The 26,194-nt window shown below is 51.2% G+C and overlaps 2 protein-coding genes across 2 annotated transcripts in view; both read left to right on the top strand.

The window, feature by feature from the left end:
- Positions 1-26,194, top strand: part of UQCC1 (ubiquinol-cytochrome c reductase complex assembly factor 1) — a 180,355-nt gene that overhangs the window by 122,990 nt on the left and 31,171 nt on the right. The gene's annotated exons all lie outside the window — the stretch shown is intronic.
- On the top strand, positions 397-4,140 carry LOC149856493 (uncharacterized). Its single transcript, XM_090065161.1, has 2 exons — positions 397-3,573; positions 3,870-4,140. Exon 1 carries the CDS (start codon positions 626-628, stop codon positions 3,347-3,349), a length of 2,724 nt encoding a protein of 907 aa, XP_089921287.1. The 5' UTR covers positions 397-625; the 3' UTR covers positions 3,350-3,573; positions 3,870-4,140.

Below are 26,194 nucleotides of genomic sequence, written 5' to 3'. Positions count from 1 at the left end.
CATATTACATCAAGTCGTGGCAGGCGAGATCGGTGGAAGCAGGAACAGCCCGTCGCGTACCCCCTCCTCTCCAGGAGCCGTCCGGGGATAGGGGGACTCACGGCAGGTGACGCACCCCATCCCCTCACAACTGGTGCATTGGCCGGGAACTCCAACCCGAGCCTGATGCCAAGATCACCAGGGAACAATGGAACTCCCCACGGGCACCGATATGGCGCAACAGACGCTGCACCTAATAGCCCAGCTGCTACAGCAGCATCAACAGACTGCCTTAAGGCAGGTGAACTTGCAGGAGCATTTGCTCCAACAACAACAGGCTAGGGGAGGCCTGTATAGCGGGGAAATGAACGTCCCCCGAATGAACAAGGAGGACGATGTAGAGGCCTTCTTAGAGACTTCTGAGCGGGCGGCCCTGGCTGCGGGAGTAGATAAAACGAAGTGGGCCAGCAGACTGGGAGTCTTGTTGATCGGCCCCGCGCAGGCGGCATACCGAGCCTTGACGCGGGCCGAGGCTGGGGACTATGACCAAGTAAAGGCTGAGATCTTGCAGCGCTTAGAGATCACCCCGGAGAAGCACAGGCAGGCCTTCTGAGGGGTCAAGGCCAAGGGGGAGAGGACCCCCAAGATGTTATGGCACAGTCTCAAGGATGAGATGACGAAGTGGCTGAGGCCAGCCATCGCCACAAAGGAAGAAATCTGCGACCAGGTGCTGTTAGAGCAGTTCCTGGCGGACTTGGACGAAGACACCCAACACTGGGTAAGATGTCACGGCCCCACAACCTCCCTGCAGGCGCTGCAGCTAGCCGAACAGTATGCGGCGGCACAGGCGGGGCGACGCTCGAGCCGAGGGAAGCCGAGGCCGGAAGGCTCACCCCGAAAAGGGAAGGGAGGTAAGAGCGAGAAGGTCCCGGAGAGCAGGATCATTTGTTGTTTCTGGTGTGGTGGGAAAGGACATCTTGCTAGGTCCTGCCCGACCGATGCTGAGTACCCCGCTAGCAAAGGGGCCCCACTCCCAAGGGGGGACAGTAGAGAGCAGGAGTCCACCCGGGAGGAGCCGATGGAGTGCGGGGTCGGCGGCAGGGAAGATTCCCCTCCTAGACCCTTACCCCGAGTTAAGACCTGGGTAGGACAACGGCCCCTCATGGCCGTAGTAGATACGGGGTGCACACAGACACTGGTCCACCCATCGCTGGTCGAATGGAGGCGAGCACCTCGGTGTGCGGGAATCCACCTGGTTTGCCTGCACAACAAAAGAGCTTACTTCGAGCGGCGAATCCTCGAGGTCCGGCTCCAGGGTGTCTCTAGGCGCTTGCCCGTGGGATTGAGTGAGGACATCCTTCACCCTATGATTGTGGGGAGAGACTGGCCGGAGATTTACGAAGTACTGGCCACGCTCCGGCCACGAAAGGAATTAACGGAGGGCTTAGCCGGGGAAGAGACAGAGCAGCCCTGGCCGGGCGAGCTGGAAGGCCTAGCAAGTGGCTACCAGTTCCGTGAGGCCCAGGAGGAGGATGCAGAACTGCGACCCTTCCGCGAGGAAGCCCTCAAACCCCACTGGCAGCCAGTAAGCCCCACTGCGGATCGGGGACAGGGCCCCCGGGTCGAGCTGAGGCAGGGCTTACTGTACCGTATTAAACCCGATCCCCAGACAGGGAGGGAGATGGAACAACTCTTAATTCCCCGCAGATATCGGACACCCCTATTACGGTTAGCCCACAGGAACCCGATGGGGGGACACTTGGGGAAGGGTAAGACAGAGGCCCGATTAACACGCTGGTGCTTCTGGCCCCACTTGTATGAGGACGTCGAGAAGTTTTGCAAGGGGTGTCGGGACTGCCAGCTAGTGAGCCCCCACAGGCCCCCACGCGCTCCCCTTCAGTTGATGCCGATTATACAGGACCCCTTTGCCAGGGTCGCTTTGGATGTGGTGGGGCCTTTACCGCGTAGTACCGCGGGATACCGGTTCCTCCTGGTTCTCATAGATTACGCCACCCGGTTCCCGGAGGCTGTCCCCTTACGGGCGGTGACGGGCTCCAAGGTGGCTGAGGAGCTCATGAAATGGGTGTCCCGGTTTGGGATCCCGAGGGAAATAGTAACGGACCAGGGAACAAACTTTATGTCCGCAGTGATGGCAGCAATGTGCAGGGTGCTGCATGTCACCCATCTGAGAACGACTGTGTACCACCCCCAAACTAATGGACTTGTGGAGTGCTTCAATACGACATTGAAGGGGATGCTCCGTCGGTGCGCCCAGGAAGATCCTGCGAGGTGGGATCTATTGGTACCCCCTTTACTATTTGCGGTGCGGGATGCCCCACAGGCCTCCACGGGATATTCCCCATTTAGGTTGGTTTTCGGGCACCAACCCCGAAGCTTACTGGACATAGTGAGGGAGAGCTGGGAGACCAGTGCGCGAGGGCGCCGCCAGGTGGCCGAGTACGCCCAGGAGATACAAGAACGACTCCACAAGGCTCAGCGGGCAGCCCAGGACAACCTCACCCAAGTTCAGAGGCAACAGAAGAACAGGTATGACCAAGGGACCCGGGAAAGGGAGTTGCAGCCCGGCCAAAAGGTGCTGGTTATGTTGCCCAGCTCCCACAGTAAATTTGAGGCAAGATGGCAAGGGCCAGCACGGGTAATAAGACGAGTCGGCCCAGTAAATTATGAAGTCCAGAGGGAGGGCCGACAGAGGACGTCCCAGATCCTGCACATTAATTTGCTGAAGGAGTGGCAGGAGCCACAGGGGCTCCTTCTAGAAATGGATCGGGAGTCAGCGGATGGAGATTACCAAGGGCTAGAGGCGGGGCCCAAAACCTTAGAGGAGGGACTCCCCGGGGAAGGAGCGTCCCTCTCACCGCACCAAAAGAAACAACTGCAGCGTTTAAACACGGAGTTCAGGGATGTGTTTACGGAAACTCCCGGGAAGGCTAGAGGCGTCGAACATGCGATCCTGACGCCGCGAGGTCAGGTTGCCAGAGAGAAGTGGCGGCGGATCCGCTTCTTCCGACGCCAACCAATTAGAGAAGAACTAAACCGTATGCTGGCCCAAGGCATTATCACGCCTTCCCGCAGTCCCTGGCGGAGGCCGTTGGTGGCCGTAACTAAGCCGGACAGCAGTTTGCGGCTGTGCGTCGACTTTAGAAAGGTGAACACCATCACACAGTTCGACGCCTTCCCTATGCCCCAGGTGAACGAACTAGTGGAGAGCATCGGGCAGGCTAACTTCATCTCCACCCTGGACCTGGCAAAGGGATACTGGCAGATCCCCTTGCGGAAGGAGGATAAGCCCAAGACCGCGTTTGGAACACCATGGGCCTGTACGAATTCAAGAGGATGCCGTTTGGGTTGAATGGGGCTGCAGCCACCTTCCAAAGGCTAATTGACTGGGTGCTAGTGCCTCACCAAGAATACGCCGCCGCATATATCGACGACATTGTGGTCTACACCCAGACGTGGGAGCAGCACCTTCGGGCCCTGAGGAAGGTCCTGCAGGAGTTACGGGGTAAAGGCCTAACGGCCAACCCGAAGAAATGTGCCCTGAGAAGATCAGAGACTAAATACCTCGGCTTCCAGGTAGGCAAGGGGCAGGTAAGGCCCTTAAGGGACAAGGCGGCGGCCCTCCGGGACTATGAGGCCCCAGTGACTAAGAAACAGATGCGGGCCTTTCTGGGGTTGGCCAGCTACTATCGGCGGTTCATTCCCCGGTTTGCAGAACTGGCTAACCCCTGGTAGACACGACCAAGGGGCGGGAGCCTCCCCGAATCAACTGGACCCCGGAAAGGCGTAAGGCTTTCGAAGAGCTCAGGCGAGCATTGTGTCAGGGGGTCGTGCTACATACTCCGGACTTTAACGTTCCCTTTACTCTGCAGACCGATGCTTCAGCGTACGCCCTGGGAGCTGTCCTCTCACAGGAGGTGGAAGGAGCGGAGCGTCCCGTGGCGTTTGCCAGCCGGAAACTAAACGAGCATGAGCAAAGGTACTCCACGATCGAGAGGGAGTGCCTCGCTATACGGTGGGGCATAGACTATTTCAGATATTATTTATTGGGCCGGGAGTTCCGGCTAGTGACAGACCACGCCCCTTTACGGTGGCTCAACTCTGCCAAGACAGAGAATGCGAGGATTATGCGATGGGCCCTGGCGCTACAACCCTACCAGTTCCAAATTGGATATAAGCCGGGGCGCAGTAATACGGTAGCAGACTTTTTGTCTCGGTGCGGAGGGGCAGAGACACCTCCTGAGCCCTCGGTATCGTCCCGTACAGACTGGAAGAAGCCAGAGGGAGGCGAAGCTGGTCAGGCAAAAGGAATGCCTATCGGCGTCTCCAGGGGTGGGGTCTGTGAGGGGGCCAAGGCCCCAGGGGGCGAGGGTTGGGCGAGGAACACCGGAGTTCCGCCTAACTTCCGGGGCCCGACCCGGAAGTTCGGCCGGGGGCTTAGCACTTCCCGGAACTCGGACCGGGACCGGCCCAGGAGAATAAAAGGAGTCCACCTACCCCAAGCAGGAGAAGACTGAGGTTCCAGCCAGAGCCTGCACCGGGAGCTGCGGAGCCGGGAGCCACGCGGCAGGAGCCGGCGGCAGCAAAGCCGGGAGCCACGGAGCCGGGAGCCACGCGGCAGGAGCTGGCGGTGGCGGTGCAGGGAGCTGTGGAGCCGGGAGCTGAGGAGCCGGGAGCCACGCAGCAGGAGCCAGCGGCAGCGAAGCCGCAGAGCTGGGAGCCACGCGGCAGGAGCCGGCGGCAGCGAAGCCGGGAGCCGCGGACCCGGGAGCCATGCGGCAGGAGCTGGCGGCGGCGGCGTGGGGAGCTGCGGAGCCCAGGACCGCACCGCAGGAGCCAGCGGGGCCGGGAGCTGTGGAGCCAGAGGCGGTAGCGACTCTAGACGATGAACCGGTAACAAGGGGGCCGGTGGCAGCCGCGCCGGAGGAGACTGGAACGGGAGGTTCTGACGGAGGGACCCTTCTCTGGCAGCTGCGGGCAGTTTGGCCGCGGAAGAAGGCCCGCGGGCAGGGAGGTAAGCCTCGCAACCCCCCCGGGTCTCGAGAGACAGTCAATAGGGGTAAAGACACCCCGGACCCATAGGAGCTAGCTGCACCTGGATAGACCAGGTGCCGTAAGGACTCCCGAAGAGGGTCCGGCAGTGTGAGGGCGGTACCTCACTGCAGGACTAGGACACGGACAAGGGAGCCCCTGACGGAGGCTAACCCTGGAGGACCAGGCGAGGGTGTAGGGGAGGAGGAGCCCTCAGGACCCCTGGACCTTGGAGAAGAGGTACCCTATCTGGACCGCCAGCTTCCCCGTATGGGTGAACCCCCATATTACATCAAGTCATGGCAGGCGAGATCGGCGGAAGCAGGAACGGCCCGTCGCATACCCCCTCCTCTCCAGGAGCCGTCCGGGGATAGGGGGACTCACGGCAGGTGACGCACCCCACCCCCTCACAAATGTCCACATCATTAATGAAGAAACTGAACAATATGGGTCCAAGGACAGAGCCGTGGGGGACCCCACTGGTCATAGGGCACCATGACGCTTGACTTCCATCAATTACCACCCTCTGAGTCCAACCCCAGTACCAATTTCCCAGCCAGCGGATTGTGGTGGACCCAAGGCCACAGTTGGCCAGTTTTGCCAAGAGGTGATTATGGGATACCAGATCGAAGGCTTTTTTGAAGTCAAGATATATGACATCAATCTCTTCTCCTTTGTCCAGGTGATAGGCCACCTGATCATAAAAGGAAATGAGATTGGTCAAGCAAGACTTACCCACAACAAACCCGTTGGCCAGTCCATTAAGGATGGCCTCTTTAATAAACTTTTCTAAGATTTTCTCCAGGCTAGAAGTCAGGCTGATGGGCCTGTAGTTTGCTGGATCCACCTTCCTCCCTTTCTTGAAGATAGGTACCACATTGGCCTTCTTCCGGTCTTTGGGCACTACACCAGAGTGCCAGAAGTTTTTAAAGATCTATGCCAGAGGCTGGGCTATGATGCTTGCCAGCTCTTTGAGTACCCTGGGGTGTAGATTGTCAGGACCAGCTGACATGAAGGTATCCAGCTTCTCAAGGTATTCCTTTACAAGGTCAGCATTGATGGAGGGCAGGGGATCTCCCTCACTTGGACCTCCCTGTCCCGTAGCAGGCATGAGCATCCCATGGGACTGATGAAAGACTGACGTAAAGTACACATTTAATAGGTTAGCTTTTTTCTGGGCGTCAGTTGTCCCTTCTGGTTCAGCAGGGGTACAATGTTGTCCTTGCTTTTCCTCTAGCTCCCCACATATCTGAAACAGGACTTTTTATTGTCCTTGATGCTCGAAGCTAGTTGGAGTTCAGTTGCAGCCTTGGCTTTCCTGGTTTGCTCCCTGCAGGACCGGAGCAGTGCAGAATATTGCTCCTTGGAGGTGAATTCCACCCTCTATCATCTCATGTCTTCTGTACGTTTTATCTTCTCTCCCTCAGCTTTGTCCTATCTCTTGAAGAGTTCATAGTACATCCACCTTTTTCCAAATTCTCACGTCATCCACTTCCTTTCACCCTGTCCTACATCAGTATCCCACACTTTTTAAAAATCTCCTTAGCTGTGGTGGCAACAGCTCCCAATCCTAATTTCTCAGTTTGCTCTATATTAATGACCCATCTGATTCCTTAGCTGCCCATTTGCTTATCTTTATATCTTTTGCTATTCAGTTCTGAATCTACTTTCCCACTTGTAAAGTGATGATTCACTTGGTCTGCTTCTTATTGCTTTCTGATCTTCTATTTCTCTTGTCTCTACATCACATTTAACCATTTTGTTATACAATCTTGTGCTTGGTTATTGTACACTGCAAGTTCTTTCATTGTACACGTGCCTTCAAGCAGCAGATAATGCAGCATGAGTTGCCTAGTCTGAGGCTCTGTGTCACCCATCACAGTTGGTTGAACCAACGATGTAGCCCCACTTCTTCATTAGTTCCTTGGAGTGTCCAACTCTAGTACATGGGCAGTTGAGACATTGCCACCTTTGCCATGGTTGGTCAACCCTGGTGGTAAGGACTCAGCCACTAGAATGTACACTTTTCTGCTGCTAGGTATTTTCTTCAGCCTCTTGTTCCATATCTGTAGTCGTGTCTTCTTGGGTGTGACATTAAGAGGTTGGGTGCTGATGGGGATGCTCCTGCATGATTTCAGACATTTGTGTGCTATGGGATGATCATATAGCAGGTGTCTCATATCTTCAGTTTGTCTCAGTCATTCTGTCCTGCTGGCCTCTGCTCTTCTGATGTCAGGTGGAGTGAAGCCAGCCAGCAGGTACAAACTGTTTTGGTTGGTAGACTTCAGACACCCTGTGGCAGCTATCATTCAGAATGAGGTCAAGGCACTTAGCATGTTCTCTTCCGTACAGGGCATATATACTCAGCAACTCTCTGATATCTCTTGCTAACACCCACTGCCCCTGACCATTGGTCTTATGCAGCATTTTGCATTAACTCCATCCTTCTTGGCCCTCCAGTCAGTCCTTCTTTGACTTGTTTCATTAGACTTCTGGTTTCAGACCTTTCCAAGTTGCCTTCTTTTCTCCCTCCCCTATGGATTCTTCAGTCATTTGATTTGCTGTTCTCTCTTCCTCTCCTTTGCCTTCTCTCTCTCGCATAAGAAAGGTCATTTTGCTTATTCCTAGGAAAGGCTTACCACATTTGTCCATTTCCTCTGACCCTTCTCTGGGGAAAGTTCTGTGACCATGCCACTTGCTTTATCATAGATCTGGTCTCTTCTTTGGTTTTGTCATTTTTCTAGTTAAACAACTATATTTTTCTATCCTGTTTCTCAATATTTCCCCTTTGATACTCTCCATAACTGTTAACTTCCTACAAACTATATTGTGTTTGTCCCCCTCGGTGCCTCCATCCTCTGTCCTTTTCCCCACCAGCCCCTGAAGACCACTCAGAATATTGCTTCTGAGATTATCTTCTTGGTTTGTCACTTTGACCACATCATTCCCATCTTAACAACCTTCAGCAGCTTCTCTGCCTCAACCCCATTAAGACAAGAGCCTTCACCATTAATGTAGACCATAGGCGGATGTATTAACGTAGTGAGTGTTGGCAGCCTTGATTGCCTACCTCTCTGCTTCTAATACTGCTGCACTCCATGCATGTGGAATAACCACCCTTTTATCCTACCTCTAAGTCCCTCCTTAAATCCTATATGTGCCATGAGGCCTATGTATATCATCATCATCTGGCCACAGTGAGATAATAGTGATCAGCCCCTTTTTCCTGCTAGGCTTTGTTCATTTGTTATCCATCTTCTCATTTCTCCTATACCTTTGTCTGTTTCATGCTTCTTGCATAATATCTGGGCTGTGAGCTCTTTGGGAAACAGACTGCTGCTTTGTCTGTGTGTACGTGTATGTACAGCACCCACTACAAGGGACTCTTCTCCTTGACTGGGTTTCCTAAATGCTCCTAAGTAGAAGTAAATAACTATCACAAGACATGTGAATATTTAAATGTCCAGTATCTTTTCTTCCTCATCACTTTCTTCCATTTCATTTCCACCAACCCTTCTTTCTGACATCCATATCTCTCTCTAGACCAATTCTATTCATTCTCAGTTGTGTTTCCTTTACAGGGGGGATTTTATTCTTACACTGTTACATCAGTGGTGCTCAACCTACAGCCTGTAGGAGTGTGTCATCTAGCCTTTGGGGTTCCCCAGGGTCTGGAAATTTGATAGCTGAGGAGTGGTGGCAAAGTTAATTGCCACATCTCTGGATAATTGCCACAGCAATTAACACTGCGAGTGTATCCCCCTTCACCAAATTTCCAGACCTGTGGGGAAGCCTCTTAGGAGATTGTGTAAAGAGACTGTGTTAAGATGACATGGTGTTGGGTCAGATCCAAAGCATAGGGTCCGGGTGCCATTTGGGGTAGGTCCACAGTCTGATTGGGTTCATGGAGTCAGGTGGGTGAATGGGCCCATACACTTGGTCACATCTAGAGGCTGACCCTACCTCTTGTTCTGGCCTGTGAACCAATCCAATACACCGGATCCAGCCTGAAAGCTGGCACCATGCCACTCATTTAGCCCTTGGAAAATGGATTGAATGCCTCTGTTTTACATTCACTGTTTTTTACACCCCACACTTTGTTCATCTAACCCCTTGTTCTATCCAGTGTTATACTGTATCTCTCTTTTATTCAGGGTTTTCACTTCAGTCCCTTTTGTTTCTTCTGTTTAAATGTCAACAGTTGTCCTTCTTTCTGTCTCTCTATTAATACTTGGCATTTGCGTAGTCTTTTACTGACATTCAGTGGGCTAAACTAGTGGCACAGAGCTGGTCCATGGCCTGAATCTGGAGTGCAGAGCCATATCATCTGGCTCACGGGTTGGAATTTTGTGGCAGAGTGTTAATTACCACAGCTGTAGTGCCACCGGGCACTGCTCATCACATTGTCAAATTTCTGGACCCATAAGGAGCCCCAACTGACATGGCTCCGTGGGCCATTTTTTGGTCAACCTTGCACTAGTTAATTGTCACTGTACTCCTGAAGTGCCTGAATATTGTTATTCTCATTTTACAAATGTAGCAACTAATGTGACCAAAACCACAGTATGTCAGAGCTTGGATTAGAACACAGAGGTTCTTTTCTCTCACTTCTGTGCTTAGCTCATAGGTTCTGTACCAGGATGCCTTTGATGCTATTCAAATGCCCTCCTTGTGGGTAGAGGCTACAGGGCTGCTCACTGAAGGAGCCAACTCAGCTGAATGCAGCTAGCTATTGTGGGTGGGTATCAGGACTATAAACTAGTTTTGTTGAAAGCAGTCTGGACAGCACCTCCACCCATAGCCACAAATTGGTCTGGGACCTTCAAAAACCTAGAGGCGGATTTTGCAGATCCAAAGGTCAATACTGGGGAGTAGAAGGATGGATAATCAGTGGTTTCAGGGGTATCATTTTGGCTGGCAACTGAATTATATCTTTTTGGCCAAGAGGAAAAGGGGCCAATAGTTTCCTTTTATAAAAGTAAATGAAAACCTAGGGTAATCAAGATATTTGCAGCATACCTGAAATCAAGAGAGACCACGACTTTGATCCCAAAAGCCTAATCTTCAGGTTCGAATCTGAAAAGTAATATATGTGTGAGATTCAGGATGGCCTAAATTTGTCCTTTTGTTTGTCCATAGCAGGCTACACCATTTTATTTTATATACTCAAGGAAAGGAGTACCGTGGTTTCAGATCCATTTCAGTGAACTGTATAAAAAGACGTTTGTCTATAATAGAAGTGTTTATTTAGGAGCTTTTGGAAGTTTGTTTTTCACAACAGTACTAAGTCTGAATGAAACAGAAGTTAAGTTGGGAATTTAACTATTTTAAACAACTGTGCTAAATGCTTTTTCCCCCCTTTTAAACAGAATGTTTAAATAAGCCATCCTCAGCATTCACAAGTTCTTACTATGCAGCTTTCTTCATGGTTCACTTTCCTCCTTTGCCTTTCACTTGAGGGCAGAACTAGGGTAGAGAAATAATTTTTATTCACTTCTAAAAGGTTACAGTAATAAAGAAACTCTTGTTAACATCAGAGAACATAGCAGCCAGGAGTTTTCACAGTCTAGCATTGTTTGTTTTACCAGCAATTTGGAACCTTCTGCACTCTTAAAATATTGGCAAGAAAATACTTAACTATTAACTGTTCTGTGGTATGTGTATGTGTGATACCCTGGGGAGGAGGAGTGCTTCGGGAAATAGGGTTTTTCTTAGCCTGTGATTGAAACCAGAAAATGCAGAATATGAAAGCTTAAAGCAATGATGTTTCAGCTTTTAGTTGCAAGTCTAAGATGGATATGAAATGTACTGTTAGACAGGCTGAGAGGCCCTACAGGTCACACACAACAGTAGACACAGGAGGCTTGATGGGATAAACACAGAGCAGATAGAGGAGGACATGTGGGGAGCTCTGGCTGGGTAAGAGTAAATGATAAATACTTTCTTAAATAAGTAGAATCATAGGACTGATAGGGATCTCATAGGAATCACTAAAGGGTTATTTTGTCACAGCCAGGTATTGTTCTCTTGATGAAAGAGAGTATAATGTATGTGATGATGCAGATTGTGTGAAGTGAAGGGATAAACTGCTTTATCTGTTGAGGATACAAATTACTGTATTTATTTTACTCCAAGATGCATGGGGGAGTGGGGTGAAGCCCCCCCATCTTGAATTCAAGTACAAGCAGGGGGACAGGCAGCTGTGGCTCTGACTCTGACCCTGACCTGGGCTCAGCATTGCAACCACAGCTGCAGCTGCTGCCCTCCCTGCTCCCCACTGCCACTGAAGTGGTGGTGGTAGCTCTGAGGCCAAGACTGGGGCTGCCACTGCTGCTGCCATAACCACTGCCACATGGCCAGATGGGGGCCAGAGTCAGTATGTCCTCTATGCCCTGAGCTGGAATGGGGCCAGGGCTGGCAGTGGAGCCAGGATGGGAGGGGAAGCAGTAGTGGTGTGGGGAGGGCAGGCAGCAAGGAGGCGAAGTGGTGGGCAGGTAAGAGGACTGGTGGTTGCCAGGGGTGGCAGACACAGTGGAGGGTAATTAGATTCTATACATGGAAAATTATAAAAAATTTATCATCTTTCCATCTGTGAAATCTAATTTTTGAGAGGTCGTCTTAAATTCAAAGTTGTCTTTGATTTGGTAAATACCATAATGCTTTATGTGATAATGGAATTTGTTATCAGTAATACTGGAGGTGATATGAAAGTAGCAAGCAAAGTCAGAAATAATTTCACTTAATTTGATATTTTTATACTTAAATGGTAAGAGTTCACCAACTGAGATTTTTGGGGCCAATACCGATAGCCAGTTTTTAAGGAGGCAATCAGTTGATACCTATCTGATTTCCGATACTCAGCTTGTCAGTTTGAAGAGCTGCATCCAGCTGGTAAGGGGAGGGAAGGAGTGGGGGTGGGAGTGGGGCCAGATTAAGGCCCCTGTGGTGAGGGAGGGAATGGGGCTGGGGCTGGGGCAGGGGAAGGCGCTGGCCAGCCAGAGCAAGGAGGGGCATGGGACAGGGCCACAAGTGGCTCATCCAGGGGGCAAGGAGGGAGCATGTGTCCCCCAGATCTGCACAGCATGGGGCAAACTGTAGCTGTGGGCTGAGGCCAGGGCTGGGGCAGGCGTGGAATGGAGGCATGGCTGGGAAGTGGGGGGCAGCTTCTGCTGCTAGACGTAGCTTGTCCAGTGGTCATCTGGCGGCTCCACCTACTCCCTCTGCTCGTTCAGGAGGGCATGGCAGAGGGGAGGCATGTGCCCCCAGATCTGCTGAGCCTGGAAGAGCCCGGCCCCAGCCTGCCCTGCCCCATGCAGATCCGGGGGCCACTACCCCCCGCCCCCCTCCGTGCCCTCCTGGACGAGTGGCAGGAGAAGTGGCGGGAGCCATCAAATGAGCACTGGACAAGCCACATGCAGCAGCGGAAGCTGCTTGCCGCTCCCTTTGCTTCCTTCCCTGCACTTCCCTAATGAACCGTGCCTTTGTCCTATGCCCACTCTGGCCCTGGGATAATTTGGCCAATAAATGCCCACGATATGTGTAGCTGCAGTGCAGCATGCAGGCAGTGAGGAGCACAGCCCAGCAGCTTGGAGAGCTGTGTGCCACTGGTAAGTCTATTCTGGTGGAAGGGGAGGAGGGATGGAAGGGGTGTGGGGGGACAGATCAATGTCCCCCATGGTGAGGGAGGGAGTGGGGTTAGGGCTAGGGCAGGCGCCCAGCTGGGGTGGGGCATGGCACGGGACAGAACCATGCTTCGTCCGGGGGGCGTGAGGTGGGAGAGGGAACTGCCCTCAGAACTGCATGGAGTGATGGTGGGGTGGGCTGCAACTGCAGGCTGAGGCTGATGCTGCACCTGGCTCTTCCTGGCGCATGAGTGCGGGTGGAGCAGGGTCTCTCCCATTCCCCGCTGGTCCCCCTTAGTAAGTTTATAGACGGCCACCAGATCCTTTCTCAGCCTGAAGGCTGAACAGGTTCTGGTCCTGTAGCCTCTCCTCATAGGGCCTGCCCTGCTGCCCCCTGACCATGCCCTCCTCTGGACCCTCTCAATGCTGTCCACACCCTTCTTGAAGTGCGGCACCCAGAACTGGACACTGTACTCCAACTGTGGCCTGACCAGCGTCACATAGAGGGGAAGGATCACCTCCTCAGTTTCATAGTAGCTAGGGTCAGGAGGTACCTGAACAGATCATCTAGCCTGACCCCCTGCCACAAGCAGGAATGAATGCTGGGTTCACAAGACCCCAGACAGGTGATCATCCAACCTCCTCTTGAATTTACCCAAGTTAGGGGCGAGGACCCTGGGAAGTTGGGTCCAGATTTTGGCCACCCTTACTGTAAAATATTGCTTTCTGATCTCTAACCTAAACCTATTCTCCATCAGCTTATTACCATTGTTCCTAGTTACCCCAGGTAGTGCTGGGGGGAATAGGGCTCTACGTATTTGCTGTTGATGTCCCCTGATGAGTTTGTAGGCAACCACCTCTTGCTGAGGCTGAACAGGTTCAGGTCCCTCAGTCTCTCTTCATAGGGCCTGTCCTGCCCTCTCACCAAGCGGGTGGCCCTCCTCTGAACCCTCTCTAGGTTGGCCACATCCCTCTTGAAGTGTGGCGCCCAGTACTGGACGCAGTGCTGCAACTGTGGCCTGACCAAAGTCGCATAGAGGGGGAGTATCACCTCTCTAGACTGACTTGAGATGTGTCTTTGGATGCATGACAAAGTATGGCTGGCCTTGCTGGCTGCAGTCTGGCATTGGTGGCTCATGTTCATCTTGGAGTCAATAATGACTTCAAGATCCCGTTTCGAATCTGTGCTTTCAAGAGGGGAACTCCCCAGCCTGTATGTATGCTGTTGATTACTTCTCCCAAGGTGCACCACCCTGCATTTGTCTACATTGAACCCCATCTTATTCTTGTCTGCCCACTTTTGCAGCCGCTCTCTCCCTTTAAGTGTGTCCACCTCGCCCCATATCTTAGTGTCATCAGCAAACTTGGACAGCATGCTTTCCACCCCCTTGTCCAAGTTGATGATGAAGATGTTAAACAGTGTGGGCCCAAGGCCCTGGGGTACGCCGCTGCTCACAAGTCACCAAGTTGAGTACAGCCCATCCACCACTACTCTCTGGGTGCACCCCATCAGCTCATTTTTTACCCATCCACTGTGTAGGCATCAATACCACAGTTGGACCTGCTCATGAAGCATCTGTGGATGCATGACAAGGTGAGGATGGCCCTACTGACCATGTCCTCACATTGGCGGCGCATGTTCATCTTGGCATCAATGATGACTCCAAGATCTTTTTATGCCTCTGCACCGACAAGAAGGGAGTTCCCCAGCCTGTAGGTATGCTGCTGGTTCTTCCTCCCCAGGTGCAGTAGCTTGCACTTGTCAATATTGAAACCCATCCTGTTTTCATCCGCCCACCCCTCTAACCTGTCCAGATCTAGTTGTAGCCTGTCCCTTCCTTCTAACATACCCACTTCTCCCCACATCTTAGTGTCATCCACAAACTTGAACAAGGTGCTTTTTACCCTCTCGTCAAAGTCGCTGATGAAGATGTTGAACAGTGCAGGCCCAAAGACTGAGCCCTGGGGAAACCCACTGCCCACATCCCTCCAGGTCAAAAATGACCTGTCCACCACCATTCTCTGGGTGCAATATTCATACTGTGATCTATTATTATCCCTAGGTCCCTTTCATTCATGGTGCTAGTCAGTTTGGTGCCACCAAGCCTGTGTTGGAGGTTGCTTGTCTCAAGGTGGAGCACTTTACATTTCTCAAAGTTGAACTTCATCAGATTCTGATCCACCCAATTTGCTAGCTTGTCTAGGTTTGCCTGTATCTGTAGTCTATCTTCAAGCATAACTATGCTTCCCCATAGGTTGGTGTCATCTGCGAACTTGGCCTGTAAGCTCTTCACCCCCACATCCAAATTGTTAATAAAGATGTTGAAAAGTACCAATCCCTGCGGGACACCACTGCCCGCTTTTCACAAGGATGACACAGATCCATTCACTACAACTCTCTGGGTCCTATCCTGCAGCCAGTTTCTAACTGGCTGTCACAGAACTATGACTACTGTTTTTATGGGAGAGCTTCCCACCAACTTATCTACTTCATATTCACAGATGACACAAAGCTGGGGGAGTAATAGGTACACTGGAAGGTAGGGCTAGGATTCAGAAAGGCCTTGACAAACTGGAGGATTGGAACAAAGGAAATCTCATAAGGTTCAATAAGGAGAAATATGAAGTCCTGCACTTTGGATGGAACAATCCCATGCACCAGTACAGCCTGGGGACCGACTGGCCAAGCAACGAATCTGCAGAAAAGGACCTGGGAATTACAGTGGACAATAAACTGAATAGGAGCCAACAGTAGATTCATAGATTCATAGATGCTAGGGTCGGAAGGGACCTCAATAGATCATCGAGTCCGACCCCCTGCATAAGCAGGAAAGAGTGCTGGGCCTACATTACCCCAGCTAGATACACATCCAACCTTCTCTTGAATACCCCCAGGGTAGGGGAGAGCACCACCTCCCTTGGGAGCCCGTTCCAGACCTTGGCCACTCGAACTGTGAAGAAGTTCCTCCTAATATCCAATCTAAATCTGCTCTCCTCTAGCTTGTGGCCATTATTTCTTGTAACCCCCGGGGGCGCCTTGGTGAATAAATACTCACCAATTCCCTTCTGTGCCCCCCTGACGAACTTATAGGCAGCCACCAGGTCGCCTCTCAACCTTCTCTTGCGGAGGCTGAAAAGGTCCAGTTTCTCTAATCTCTCCTCGTAGGGCCTGGCCTGCAGGCCCTTAACCATACGAGTGGCCCTTCTCTGGACCCTCTCCAGGTTATCCGCATCCTTCTTGAAGTGCGGCGCCCAGAATTGCACGCAGTACTCCAGCTGCGGTCTGACCAGCGCCCGATAGAGGGGAAGTATCACCTCCTTGGACCTATTTGTCATGCATCTGCTGATGCACGATAAAGTGCCATTGGCTTTTTTGATGGTTTCGTCACACTGCCGACTCATGTTCATCTTGGAGTGCACTAGGACTCCAAGATCCCTTTCCACTTCTGTGCCACCCAGCAGGTCATTTCCTAGGCTGTAGGTGTGCTGGACGTTTTTCCTCCCTAGATGCAGCACTTTGCATTTCTCCTTGTTGAACTGCATTCTGTTGTTTTCTGCCCACTTGTCTAACCTGTCCAGGTCTGCCTGCAGCTGCTCCCTGCCCTCCGGCGTGTCCACTTCGCCCCACAGCTTAGTGTCATCTGCAAACTTGGACAGAGTACATTTCACCCCCTCGTCCAAGTTGCTGATGAAGACATTAAAGAGTATCGGTCCAAGCACCGAGCCCTGCGGGACCCCACTGCCCACACTCTTCCAGGTCGAAACCGACCCATCCACCACAACTCTCTGGGTGCGACCCTCCAGCCAATTCTCCACCCACTGGACTGTGCAGTAATCCAAGTCACAGCCCCTTAACTTGTTCACCAGTATGGGGTGGGATACCGCATCAAAGGCCTTCCTGAAGTCCAAGTATACGACATCCACCCCTCCTCCTGCGTCGAGGCGTTTTGTGACCTGGTCATAAAAAGAGACTAGATTGGTCAGGCACGATCTACCTGCCACGAACCCATGCTGGTTTCCCCTCAGCATAATTTGTCCTGCCAGTGTGCCCTTGTTGCCAAGAATGCTCACCAAAAGCATCCGGAATGTCTCCTAGCTAAAAGGGAGGCGCACACCCAATGGAAAGGAGGAGCCATCACCAGGGATGACTATACTGCAGTTGCTCAGGGATGTAGGGGGAAAGTCAGGAAGGCCAAGGCAGAGATGGAACTGGGACTAGCTTCCTGGATCAAGGACAACAAGAAGTCCTTTTTTAAATACATAGGGGGCAAAAAGAAGGTTCTGGGTAATGTGGGACCCCTGCAAGACATGTTAGGAAATTTGGTCGTCACACCAGATGACAAAGCCAACATATTTAATGATTTCTTTGCCTCCATTTTCCTGAGCAAGGACTGAAACAGTCACCCCCCCCACTGGCCCCCCTCAGCCCCAGGGGAGGCACACCTGGGCAAAGGGTTAGTGAGGAACTAGTTAGGGAACTTCTGGAGGGACTGGATGTATTCAAGTCAGCTGGTCCGGACAATCTCCACCCTAGAGTACTAAGGAAATTAGCTGAGGTCATTGCAGGACCCCGGCACGGCTTTACGAGCACTCATGGTGCTCTGGAGTGGCGCCAGAGGACTGGAAGAGGGCCAACGTGATTCCCATCTTCAAAAAGGGGAAGAAGGAGGACCTGGGAAACTATAGGCCAGTTAGCCTTTCCTCGATCCTAGGCAAGGTTTTTGAGAAAATTATTTTGGTGCATATCCACGAGGGGCCAGCAGGGGAGATCATGCTTAGGGGCAACCAACACAGGTTCATTAGCGGCAGGTCCTGTCAGACCAACCTGGTGGCCTTCTATGATCAGGGGGTAAAAAGCACCCTGTTCAAATTTGCTGACGACGCTAAGATGTGGGGGAATGTGGGAACGCTAGAAGGGAGGAATAGGCTGCAATTGGACCTAGACAGGTTACAAGGGTAGGCGGATGAGAACAGGATGGGATTCAACACCGACAAGTGCAAAGTGATGCACCTGGGGAAGAACAACGGGCACCATACCTACAGGTTGAGGAACTCCATTCTTGTCAGTACAGAGGTGGAAAAGGATCGTGGAGTCATCATTGACTCCAAGATGAACATGGGCCGGCAGTGTGGGGAGGCAGTCAGGAAGGCCAACCGTACCTTGTCATGCATCCACAGATGCATCTCAAGCAGGTCCAAGGAGGGGATCCTCCCCCTCTATGCAGCACTGGTCAGGCTGCAGCTAGAGTACTGTGTCCAGTTCTGAGCACCGCACTTCAAGAGGGATGTGGACAACATGGAGAGGGTCCAGAGGAGGGCCACTCACATGATCAGGGGGCAGCAGGGCAGGCCCTATGAGGAGAGGCTATGGGACCTGAACCTGTTCAGCCTCCAAAGAGAAGGCTGAGGGGGGATCTAGTGGCCTGTTACAAACTAGTCAGGGGGGATCAGCAGGGATTGGGGAAGTCCCCGTTCCCCCGAGCACTACCAGGAGTGACTAGGAATAACGGTCACAAACTGGCAGAGGGTAGATTTAGGCTAGATATCAGGAAGCAGTACTTCATGGTCAGGGCGGCTAGGATCTGGAAGCAACTTCCAAGAGAAGTGGTGCTTGCTCCTACCCTGGGGGTTTTTAAGAGGAGGTTAGATGTACACCTTGCTGGGGTCATTTGACCCAAGTACTCTTTCCTGCCATGGTAGGGGGTTGGACTTGATGATCTGCTCAGGTCCCTTCCGACCCTACCAACTATGAAACTATATGAGTTGGCAATGCGATGCTGTAGCCAGTAGAACAAATAATACTCTGGCGTGCATCAATCGATGCATCTCCAGCAAAACCAAGAAGATGATTCTTTCTCTCTCCTCAGCACTGGTGAGACTGCAGCTGGAGTACTGTGTTCAGTTCTGGGCACCACACTTTAACAAGGATGTGGACAAGCTTGAGAGAAAGAGGACAAGCTTGAGAGAAAGCTAAAGAAGAGCCATCTGTATGATCCAAGTCTTACACAGCAAGCCATACAAGGAAAGACTGAGGGATCTGGGACTTTTCCGGCTGAGGAAACGAAGGCTAAGAGTGGACCTGGTAGCAGCTTACCGCTACACTAGGAGACTACATCAAGGGCTCAGTGAGCAACTGTGCACCAGGGCAGCTGAGGGGAAAACTAGGAGTAATGGCCACAAATTCCTGGAAAACTGATTCTGGCTCAACATTAGGAAAAACTTTTTCACAGTCAGAGTGCCCAGACTGTGGAATAAGCTCCCTCCATAGATGGTGCAATCACTTATCTTGGAAATCTTCAAGAGGAGACTAGATAGTCACCTCGCTGGGATTGCCTGACCCCCAGTTATCTTTCCTGCTTTGTGCAGGTGGCTGGACCCAATGATCTTCCAAGGTCCCTTCTGGCCTTACAATCTATGACTGCGAGAACTTCCCTTTCTTCCTGTTTGTTTCTCAGGCTCTATGCATTTTTATACAGACATTCAAGCCAATTGCCCTACTTTGGGAAGAATGAGAACGTTTTTCCTGTTGCTCCTTCCTGCTTGCACTTCCCTTTAGGTTACCCACATCCCCATTTACCTCAGGGTTTTGGCCTCCATCCCCTGGTGAATCTAGTTTAAAGCCCTCCTTACTAGGTCACCGTTTAGTGCTTTTAGTAGTCTTTTAGCTGCCATCTTGCACTCTCTCCTGCCTACCTCTCTGGACACTGGTTTAAACTCCCCTGGCCAAATTGCAAACTGTGTTTAAGTGTGTCCCCTATGTTAAAAGCAGCCTGCCATTTTTTTAAAATCCTCATTCCTTTCCAGTATATGTATAAGTACTGGCAGGATGTATGTGTGATTAAATCTGCAAGTATGCCTGCTGGTCAGGCAAAGATGTCTACAAAGTGCCAAACTCCCTGTGGACCCAGTGGGGAGGTGTTGAAGCTTCTCAGCCTTCTGTATGAGGGGGCCATCCAAAGCCCAGCTTTGAAGCAATACCTGCTTGCTTCCAGCACAACAGGTAGTTGAAAGTTATATGTCCCTTCTAGAAGAAACTGGATGCTATCCTTGGCCAGGACCCAACAGCATGACTTGTTTCAAGAGGACAATGAAAGTCTGCTGCATGCCAGGGGAAACCTTTTCCAGGCATCTAACAGAAAAGGAAGAAGAAAACCTGTTCTGGAAGGAGTAAGAGGGATATGAACACTGACATCGAAAATTCACTTGACAGCCTGTCTTCTGTCTTATGGAAAGAATTGCCTGAACCTGACACAGCAGATGGAAAGCAGTAAGGACACTTGAAACTGCTACCAGGTAGTGCCACTATGATAAGGTCACAGTGCTAATATGTTTATTCCCTGAATTCCCTCGTTGTTTGCCCCTCCCAAAGTATTTCTTTCTTATATATGGTTATATTTAATGCCCTTTCTACCTGTAGCCACAGAATAAATAATGAAAGTTTGGAGTTAAGTGCTGTTTTGTGGTCAAAGGGCATTGAAAAGAAAAGTTCCTGGAAAAAAATGCCCTGTCTTGTTGAGGTAGAGGTAAAATTGTTTTAAGGCTTCTGTAAATACAAGTACTATCCTGTGGCAGAGTTCTTTAATGTGTAGCAGAGCACACATATATGATGGTGGGGCTGGCTGGGGCAGTGCAGGGGGCTGCCTGTCAGCTAGATCCATGCTGGAGTACCCTCATGCCCCAGTGAGCCCCACTGCAGCACACTGAGCTAGGTCAGAGCAGTTCTGAGCTGGCAGGCTGACCCCTGGGGTCCCCTGCCAGCTGGGGTTGCTCTGACCCAGTGCAATGTGCTGCAGTCCTGAGCGCACATTCAAATGTGGCGCCCGGGAGCAATAAACTCTGGTACATACTGTGCCAGAGTTTTTTGCGCCATGCTAATAGCAGCCATTGTGTAGGGTAGATCCTTGTGTGCTTGAGAAAGATAGGGTATGTCCAAAAGTGAGCTAGTACATTAGAGTTTTTCTGTGTGCTTCTTTAATGTTGTGTGGCAAAGAGAGAGTGCCAAGGTAAATGGAGTTCTCCCAGAGAAGCAGCAGAGACTAGTCTGTGGTTTTGGACTCGTACTGACAAGTGGGTTGCTGAAGTAGATAAGTTGGTGGAAAGCTCTCCCAGAAAAGCAGTAGTGAGGTTACTGACTGTCTTCAGGCTCTTGGAAGCCATATATATCTAAGGAGGATCATTCTGTGAGTCCATCTGGCTGACTCTTATAAGGAAACTCCTTGACACAAAACATAAGCAAAACGTTTGTTTATCTAGCAAAAAATGAATATATTATTTCATAACATAGTAAAATGTACACTTGATATGAATCCGAAAGTATTAAGCTATACATCTGCTTTAAACTGTGTACTATTATGGTATGCCCCATTAGGTAGCAAAAAGTTGTACTCAGTTTCATATAAAAGCGCTATATAGTTACAAATCTTCCTATTTAATGGTTATCTCAACCAATGAGAATGCACCTTTCTTTAGAAAATGTTGTATTTTTCACATCCCCCCTCCCCCCCCAATAAGGCCTTGTTTTGGGGAATGCAGAATGAAGCGGGGGAAAAAATTAGAGTTATGGCTGCATACTGCAAGGACAGCGTACTTTTCAGCTCACTTACCCTCAATTTCTTGACCAGGCAAAACCTAGAGTTTTAACTCTTTCACAACTGAATTGTCAGCAGCAGCTCATGGATGCTCAACCTAAAGCTGAAACTAGCTGCTGCTGAAAACTGGACTCTGGGCAGATTTAGGATTTTGAAAATACCTGAAAACAGTCTGCAGGAATGTGAAACAGCAGAATAGAGAGGGGGAATTGCAAGTTCTAAACTACAAGTTCTACAGCACAATTGCCAAAGAAAGGTTAGCATGATTAGTGGGGCATTAGAAAGGAGAATGGGTCATTACCACCTGTTCAGTGAAAAGCTATTAGCAGAAATCAAATAGTTTATAATGAGTTATGAAGTCAGTTGACTCCCTCAGTGCTGCCTGAATGGATATACCAGCACTGCTTCTCTGGGCAGAAAAATTAAATTCCTCACTTAAGATACTCATACCAATTTTGGAAGGCTAATTTTGTTGAGAAAGGTATGTATAGTATGTGAGTAAGTACAGTAATTAAAGTATAATGAAAAAGTTAATTAAAAGCAGTGATGTAAATAGAGGCTTTTCACTTGATGATTTAAATCACTCCTGGTTGCTGTAGTTTCTGGAGGTCTGTGGCCTTATTTCTGCCTTATTTCATAGATTTCATAGACATTAGGGCTGGAAGGGACCTCGGAAGGTCATTGAGTCCAGCCCCACGCCCAAAAAGCAGGAAGTCAGCTGGGGTCATAGGATCCCAGCAAGATAAGCATCCAATTTGCTCTTGAAGGTGTTCAATGTAGGTGCTTGAACCACCTCTGATGGCAGGCTGTTCCAGACCTTGGGGGCTCGGACAGTAAAGAAATTCTTCCTTATGTCCAGCCTGAAACGGTCTTGCAGGAGTTTGTGACCGTTCGACCTCGTCATCCCTTGGGGCGCTCTGGTGAACAAACGTTCCCCCAGATCCTGGTGGTCACCCCTGATAAACTTACAGGTGGCCATCAGATCACCCCTGAGCCTGTGCTCTTCCAGGCTAAAGAGCCCCATGGTTCTCAGCCTGTCGTCGTAAGGTCTGTTTTCCAGACCTCTGATCATGCATGTGGCTCTTTTCTGGACGCTCTCAAGCTTCTCCACATCCTTTTTGAATTGTGGAGCCCAAAACTGGACGCAGTACTCCAGCTTTGGCCTCACCAAGGCTGATTATAAGGAGAGAATGATGTCCCGGGATTTGCTTGAGAAGCATCTATGGATGTAAGCCAGCATTTTGGTTCCTTTATTAGCCGCAGCGTTGCATTGCAGGCTCATGTTCATCAAGTGGTCAACGATGACCCCCAAGTCTCTTTCTTCTGTAGTGCTAGCCAGCGTAGCACTGCTGAGCCTATAAGGATGCTGCATGTTTTTCTTCCAAGGTGGAGAAGCTTGCATTTTTTGGTGTTAAATACCATGAGGTTCTCATCTGCCCATTTGCTGAGATTGTCCAGGTCAGCCTGGATCACCCGCCTGTCTTCTGGTGTGGATGCTTTGCCCCAAAGTTTGGTGTCATTGGCGAACTTGGCCAGTCTGCTCCTGACTCCAATGTCCACATCATTAATGAAGATGTTGAACAGTATGGGTCCCAGGACAGAGCCTCGAGGGACACCATGGACACCATGGGTCCAAGGACAGAGCCTTGAGGGACACCATGGTCATAGGACACCATGATGAGTGACTGCCATCAATTACAACCCTCTGGGTCCGACCATGGAGCCAGTTTCCCAGCCAGTGGATCGTGATGGACCCAAGACCACAGTAGGCTAGTTTCGCCAAGAGGTGATCATGGGATACCAAATCGAAGGCTTTTTTGAAGTCAAGATATATGACATCCATCTCTTCTCCCTTGTCCAGGTGATAGGTCACCTGGTCATAGAAGGAAATGAGATTGGTCAAGCAAGAGCTACCCACAACAAACCCGTGCTGGCTATCCCTTAGGATGTTGGCCTTGGCCAGTCCATTAAGGATGGCCTCTTTAATAAACTTTTCTAAGATCTTCCCCAGGATAGAAGTGAGGCTAATGGGCCTATAGTTAGCCAGATCCACTTTCCTCCCTTTCTTGAAGATAGGCACCACATTGGCCTTCTTCCAGTCTTCAGGCACTACACCAGAGCAGCAGGAGTTTTTAAAGATCCGTGCCAGGGGCTGGGCTATGAGGCTCGCCAGCTCCTTGAGTACCCTGGGGTGTAGATTGTAAGGGCCGGCTGACTTGAAGGTATCCAGCTTCTCAAGATGTTCCTTCACGAGGTCAGCATTTATGGAGGGTAGGGGATCCCCCTCACCAGGACCTCCCTGTCCCACAGCGGGCATGGGTGTCCCATGGGGCTGATGAAAGACTGACGCAAAGTACCTATTTAATAGGTTGGCTTTTTCCTGGGCGTCAGTTGCCAGTTGCCCCATCTGGTTCAGCAGGGTCCAATGTTGCCCTTGCTTTTCCTCCGGCTCCCCACATATCTGAAAAAGGACCTTTTGTTGTCCTTGATGCTCGAAGCTAGTTGGAGTTCAGTTGCAGCCTTGGCTTTCCTGGTTTGCTCCCTGCAGGACCGGACCAGTGCAGAATAATCCTCCTTGGAGATTAATCCTGTCCTCCATCCTTTGTAGGCTTTTCTTTTTAGCCTTAGGAGGTCTGCTAGATCCCTAGAGAGCCAGCTGTGCCCTTTGCTGCCTTTCCTTCGAGATGGAATAGACTTAGCTTGTGCATTGAGGATCGCTTGCTTGAGAAGCAACCACTCTTCTTGAACTCCCATCTCCCTGGGGTCCTGGTCCCTTAGGGCCTGACTGACAAGCCTCCTGAGCTTGTCAAAGTCAGCTTTCCTGAAGTCAAGGACTTCTGTGTTGCTGACTGACTTGCCAGCTTTACGGTGGATGGTGAGGGTGATCAGCTCATGGTCGCTGTCACCCAGCTTCCCATTGATCACTAGGTCGCTGATTAGGTCATCCCTGTAGCCAGTACCAGGTCAAGCAGTTCTTTACCTCTCGTTGGCCCATAGACTTCTTGAGTCAGGTAGAGGGAAGAAGCTTTGTGACCGCTTGGATTTTGCGGAGTGATCTTCCCACGAGATGTCTGGGTAATTGAAGTCACCCATGACAACCGTGGTCCTGGAGCATACGGCCTCAGCCAGCTCCTGGGCGAACTCTTGGTCAAGCTCAGGACTTTGGGTGGGAGGTCTGTAGTAGACTCCCACCATTGTGTCCCCTGTGCCATGTTCCCCACAAATTTTAACCCAAAGGGTCTCTAGCTGTCCACTCTGGTTGCCAATATCAGCTTGCAGGGACATGTAGCTTTTCTTAACAGAGAGAGCTACACCCCCACCCCTTTTATCTACACAATCCCTCCTGTAAAGGGTATAGACATCTATACCCATGGTCCAGTCATGGGTGGAGTCCCACCAGGTCTCCATTATCCCAGTGGCATCATAATTCTTTGCATTGAGCAGGAGGATGGGCTCCTCATTCTTGTTCCACAAGTTCCTGGAATTTGTGTACAGGCAGGCAAGTGTCCCCTTGGGGGCTCTTGCCTTGCCCGCAGATTGTGCCAGGGCTGGGGCAGGGGTGGGCTCCCTTAAGTGCCTTGGTCTGCTGGCTTTGCAAGGGTTGCTCAGCAGGCCAGCAGTCCCCCCATCCCCCAGCGGGCTTAGTTTAAATCCCGGTGGAGCAGGTCAGCCAGTCTGGCTGAGAAGAGCCTCCTCCCCGGTGGAGAGAAGTGGAGGCCATCTCTTCCCAGCAGCTCGCTGCCTTTCTCACCAAAGAGCGGGCTGTGGTCATGGAAGCCAAAGCCTTCCCGATGACACCAGTGCCACAGTCTTTGGTTGACTATGTGGATCCTCCTCTCCCTCCTCAGCCCATAGCCCGAGACTGGGAGGATCAAAGAAAAGACCACCTGTGCCCCCAGACCCTTACGCCCCACTCCCAAATCCCTGTAGCACCTCGTGACCCAGCTGGGAGTGCTCTGAGCCATGTCATTCATGCCCACATGAATAAGGAGCATAGTATAGTGGTCTGTGGGCTGGAGGAGCTTTGGGATCTTCTCCGCAATGTCCCGGACGCAGATCCCCAGAAAGCAGCAGACTTCCTGGGCTAAGGGGTCAGGGCGGCAGATTGCCCCTCAGTCCCCCTTAGGATAGAGTCTCCCACAACAAACACCTTACGTTTTGTCTTGGGGAGAGCGGGAATGGTAGCTACAGTAGTGCCTGTGTTGTCTGTGGGAGCTGGCAACTCAGCAGGCTCTGCTGGGGCTGCAAGAGGTGCGTACATGTTGCTAAGCTCCGGTGGGGCAGGGACCTTGGTGCGGCGGGTCTTAGGGCCTTTGACCACCTTGGTCCATGCCCCAGACTGGACAGAGTGGGAGGTCTTGGAGTCCTCCTGTGTCCTGGAGGGAGACGGTGGTCTACCCTCCAGCTCCCGGGGGAAAAGGGCCTGGCAGTAGGAGTCTGTTCGCAAAGCCTGTTTGCACAGCTCTGGTCACGTGGCTCCCTGGGGGGCTGGGCCAAGTAGGGGCCTGGGCGGGGGCTTGACCCAGCGGGGCTCCACGCAGCTGCCTCCTCCCACTCAGAGAGGGGTTAACCCCTTCCCACCACGAGCCCCGCTTGCCCCTGGCTGTCAGACATTTGTCAGACATATTGCCAAGCCACTGGCTGAACAGCTCAGTAAGCACCATTACTTACATCAGCAGGACAGAGAAGTGCCCTAAGTAGCCTCCTACCTCCTGCAACAGCTCCCATCAGACAGGCATCAGTCATTTGCACAACAGTCTGCAGGTTTTATAGACTATTTGCTTAGTCCTACAGAGCCATTTGGATTTCCTACCCACCCCTGGAACGTAGAGAAACACTCTGATCATCAACTAAAGCAACTTGCCATCACAGCAGCAAAACAGGCTCAGACACCAAGGAGGTTTTGTGGGCAGAGTAGCTCCATAGTAACTGTATAAGTAAAGGATACTGTTAGAA

This window comes from Crocodylus siamensis, chromosome 10 (assembly GCF_052110815.1).
Source record: "Crocodylus siamensis isolate JL-2025a chromosome 10, ASM5211081v1, whole genome shotgun sequence".
Lineage (NCBI taxonomy): Eukaryota > Metazoa > Chordata > Crocodylia > Crocodylidae > Crocodylus > Crocodylus siamensis.
The sequence above is the reverse complement of the archived record's forward strand: the minus strand, read 5'-3'. Positions and strand labels throughout refer to the sequence as shown.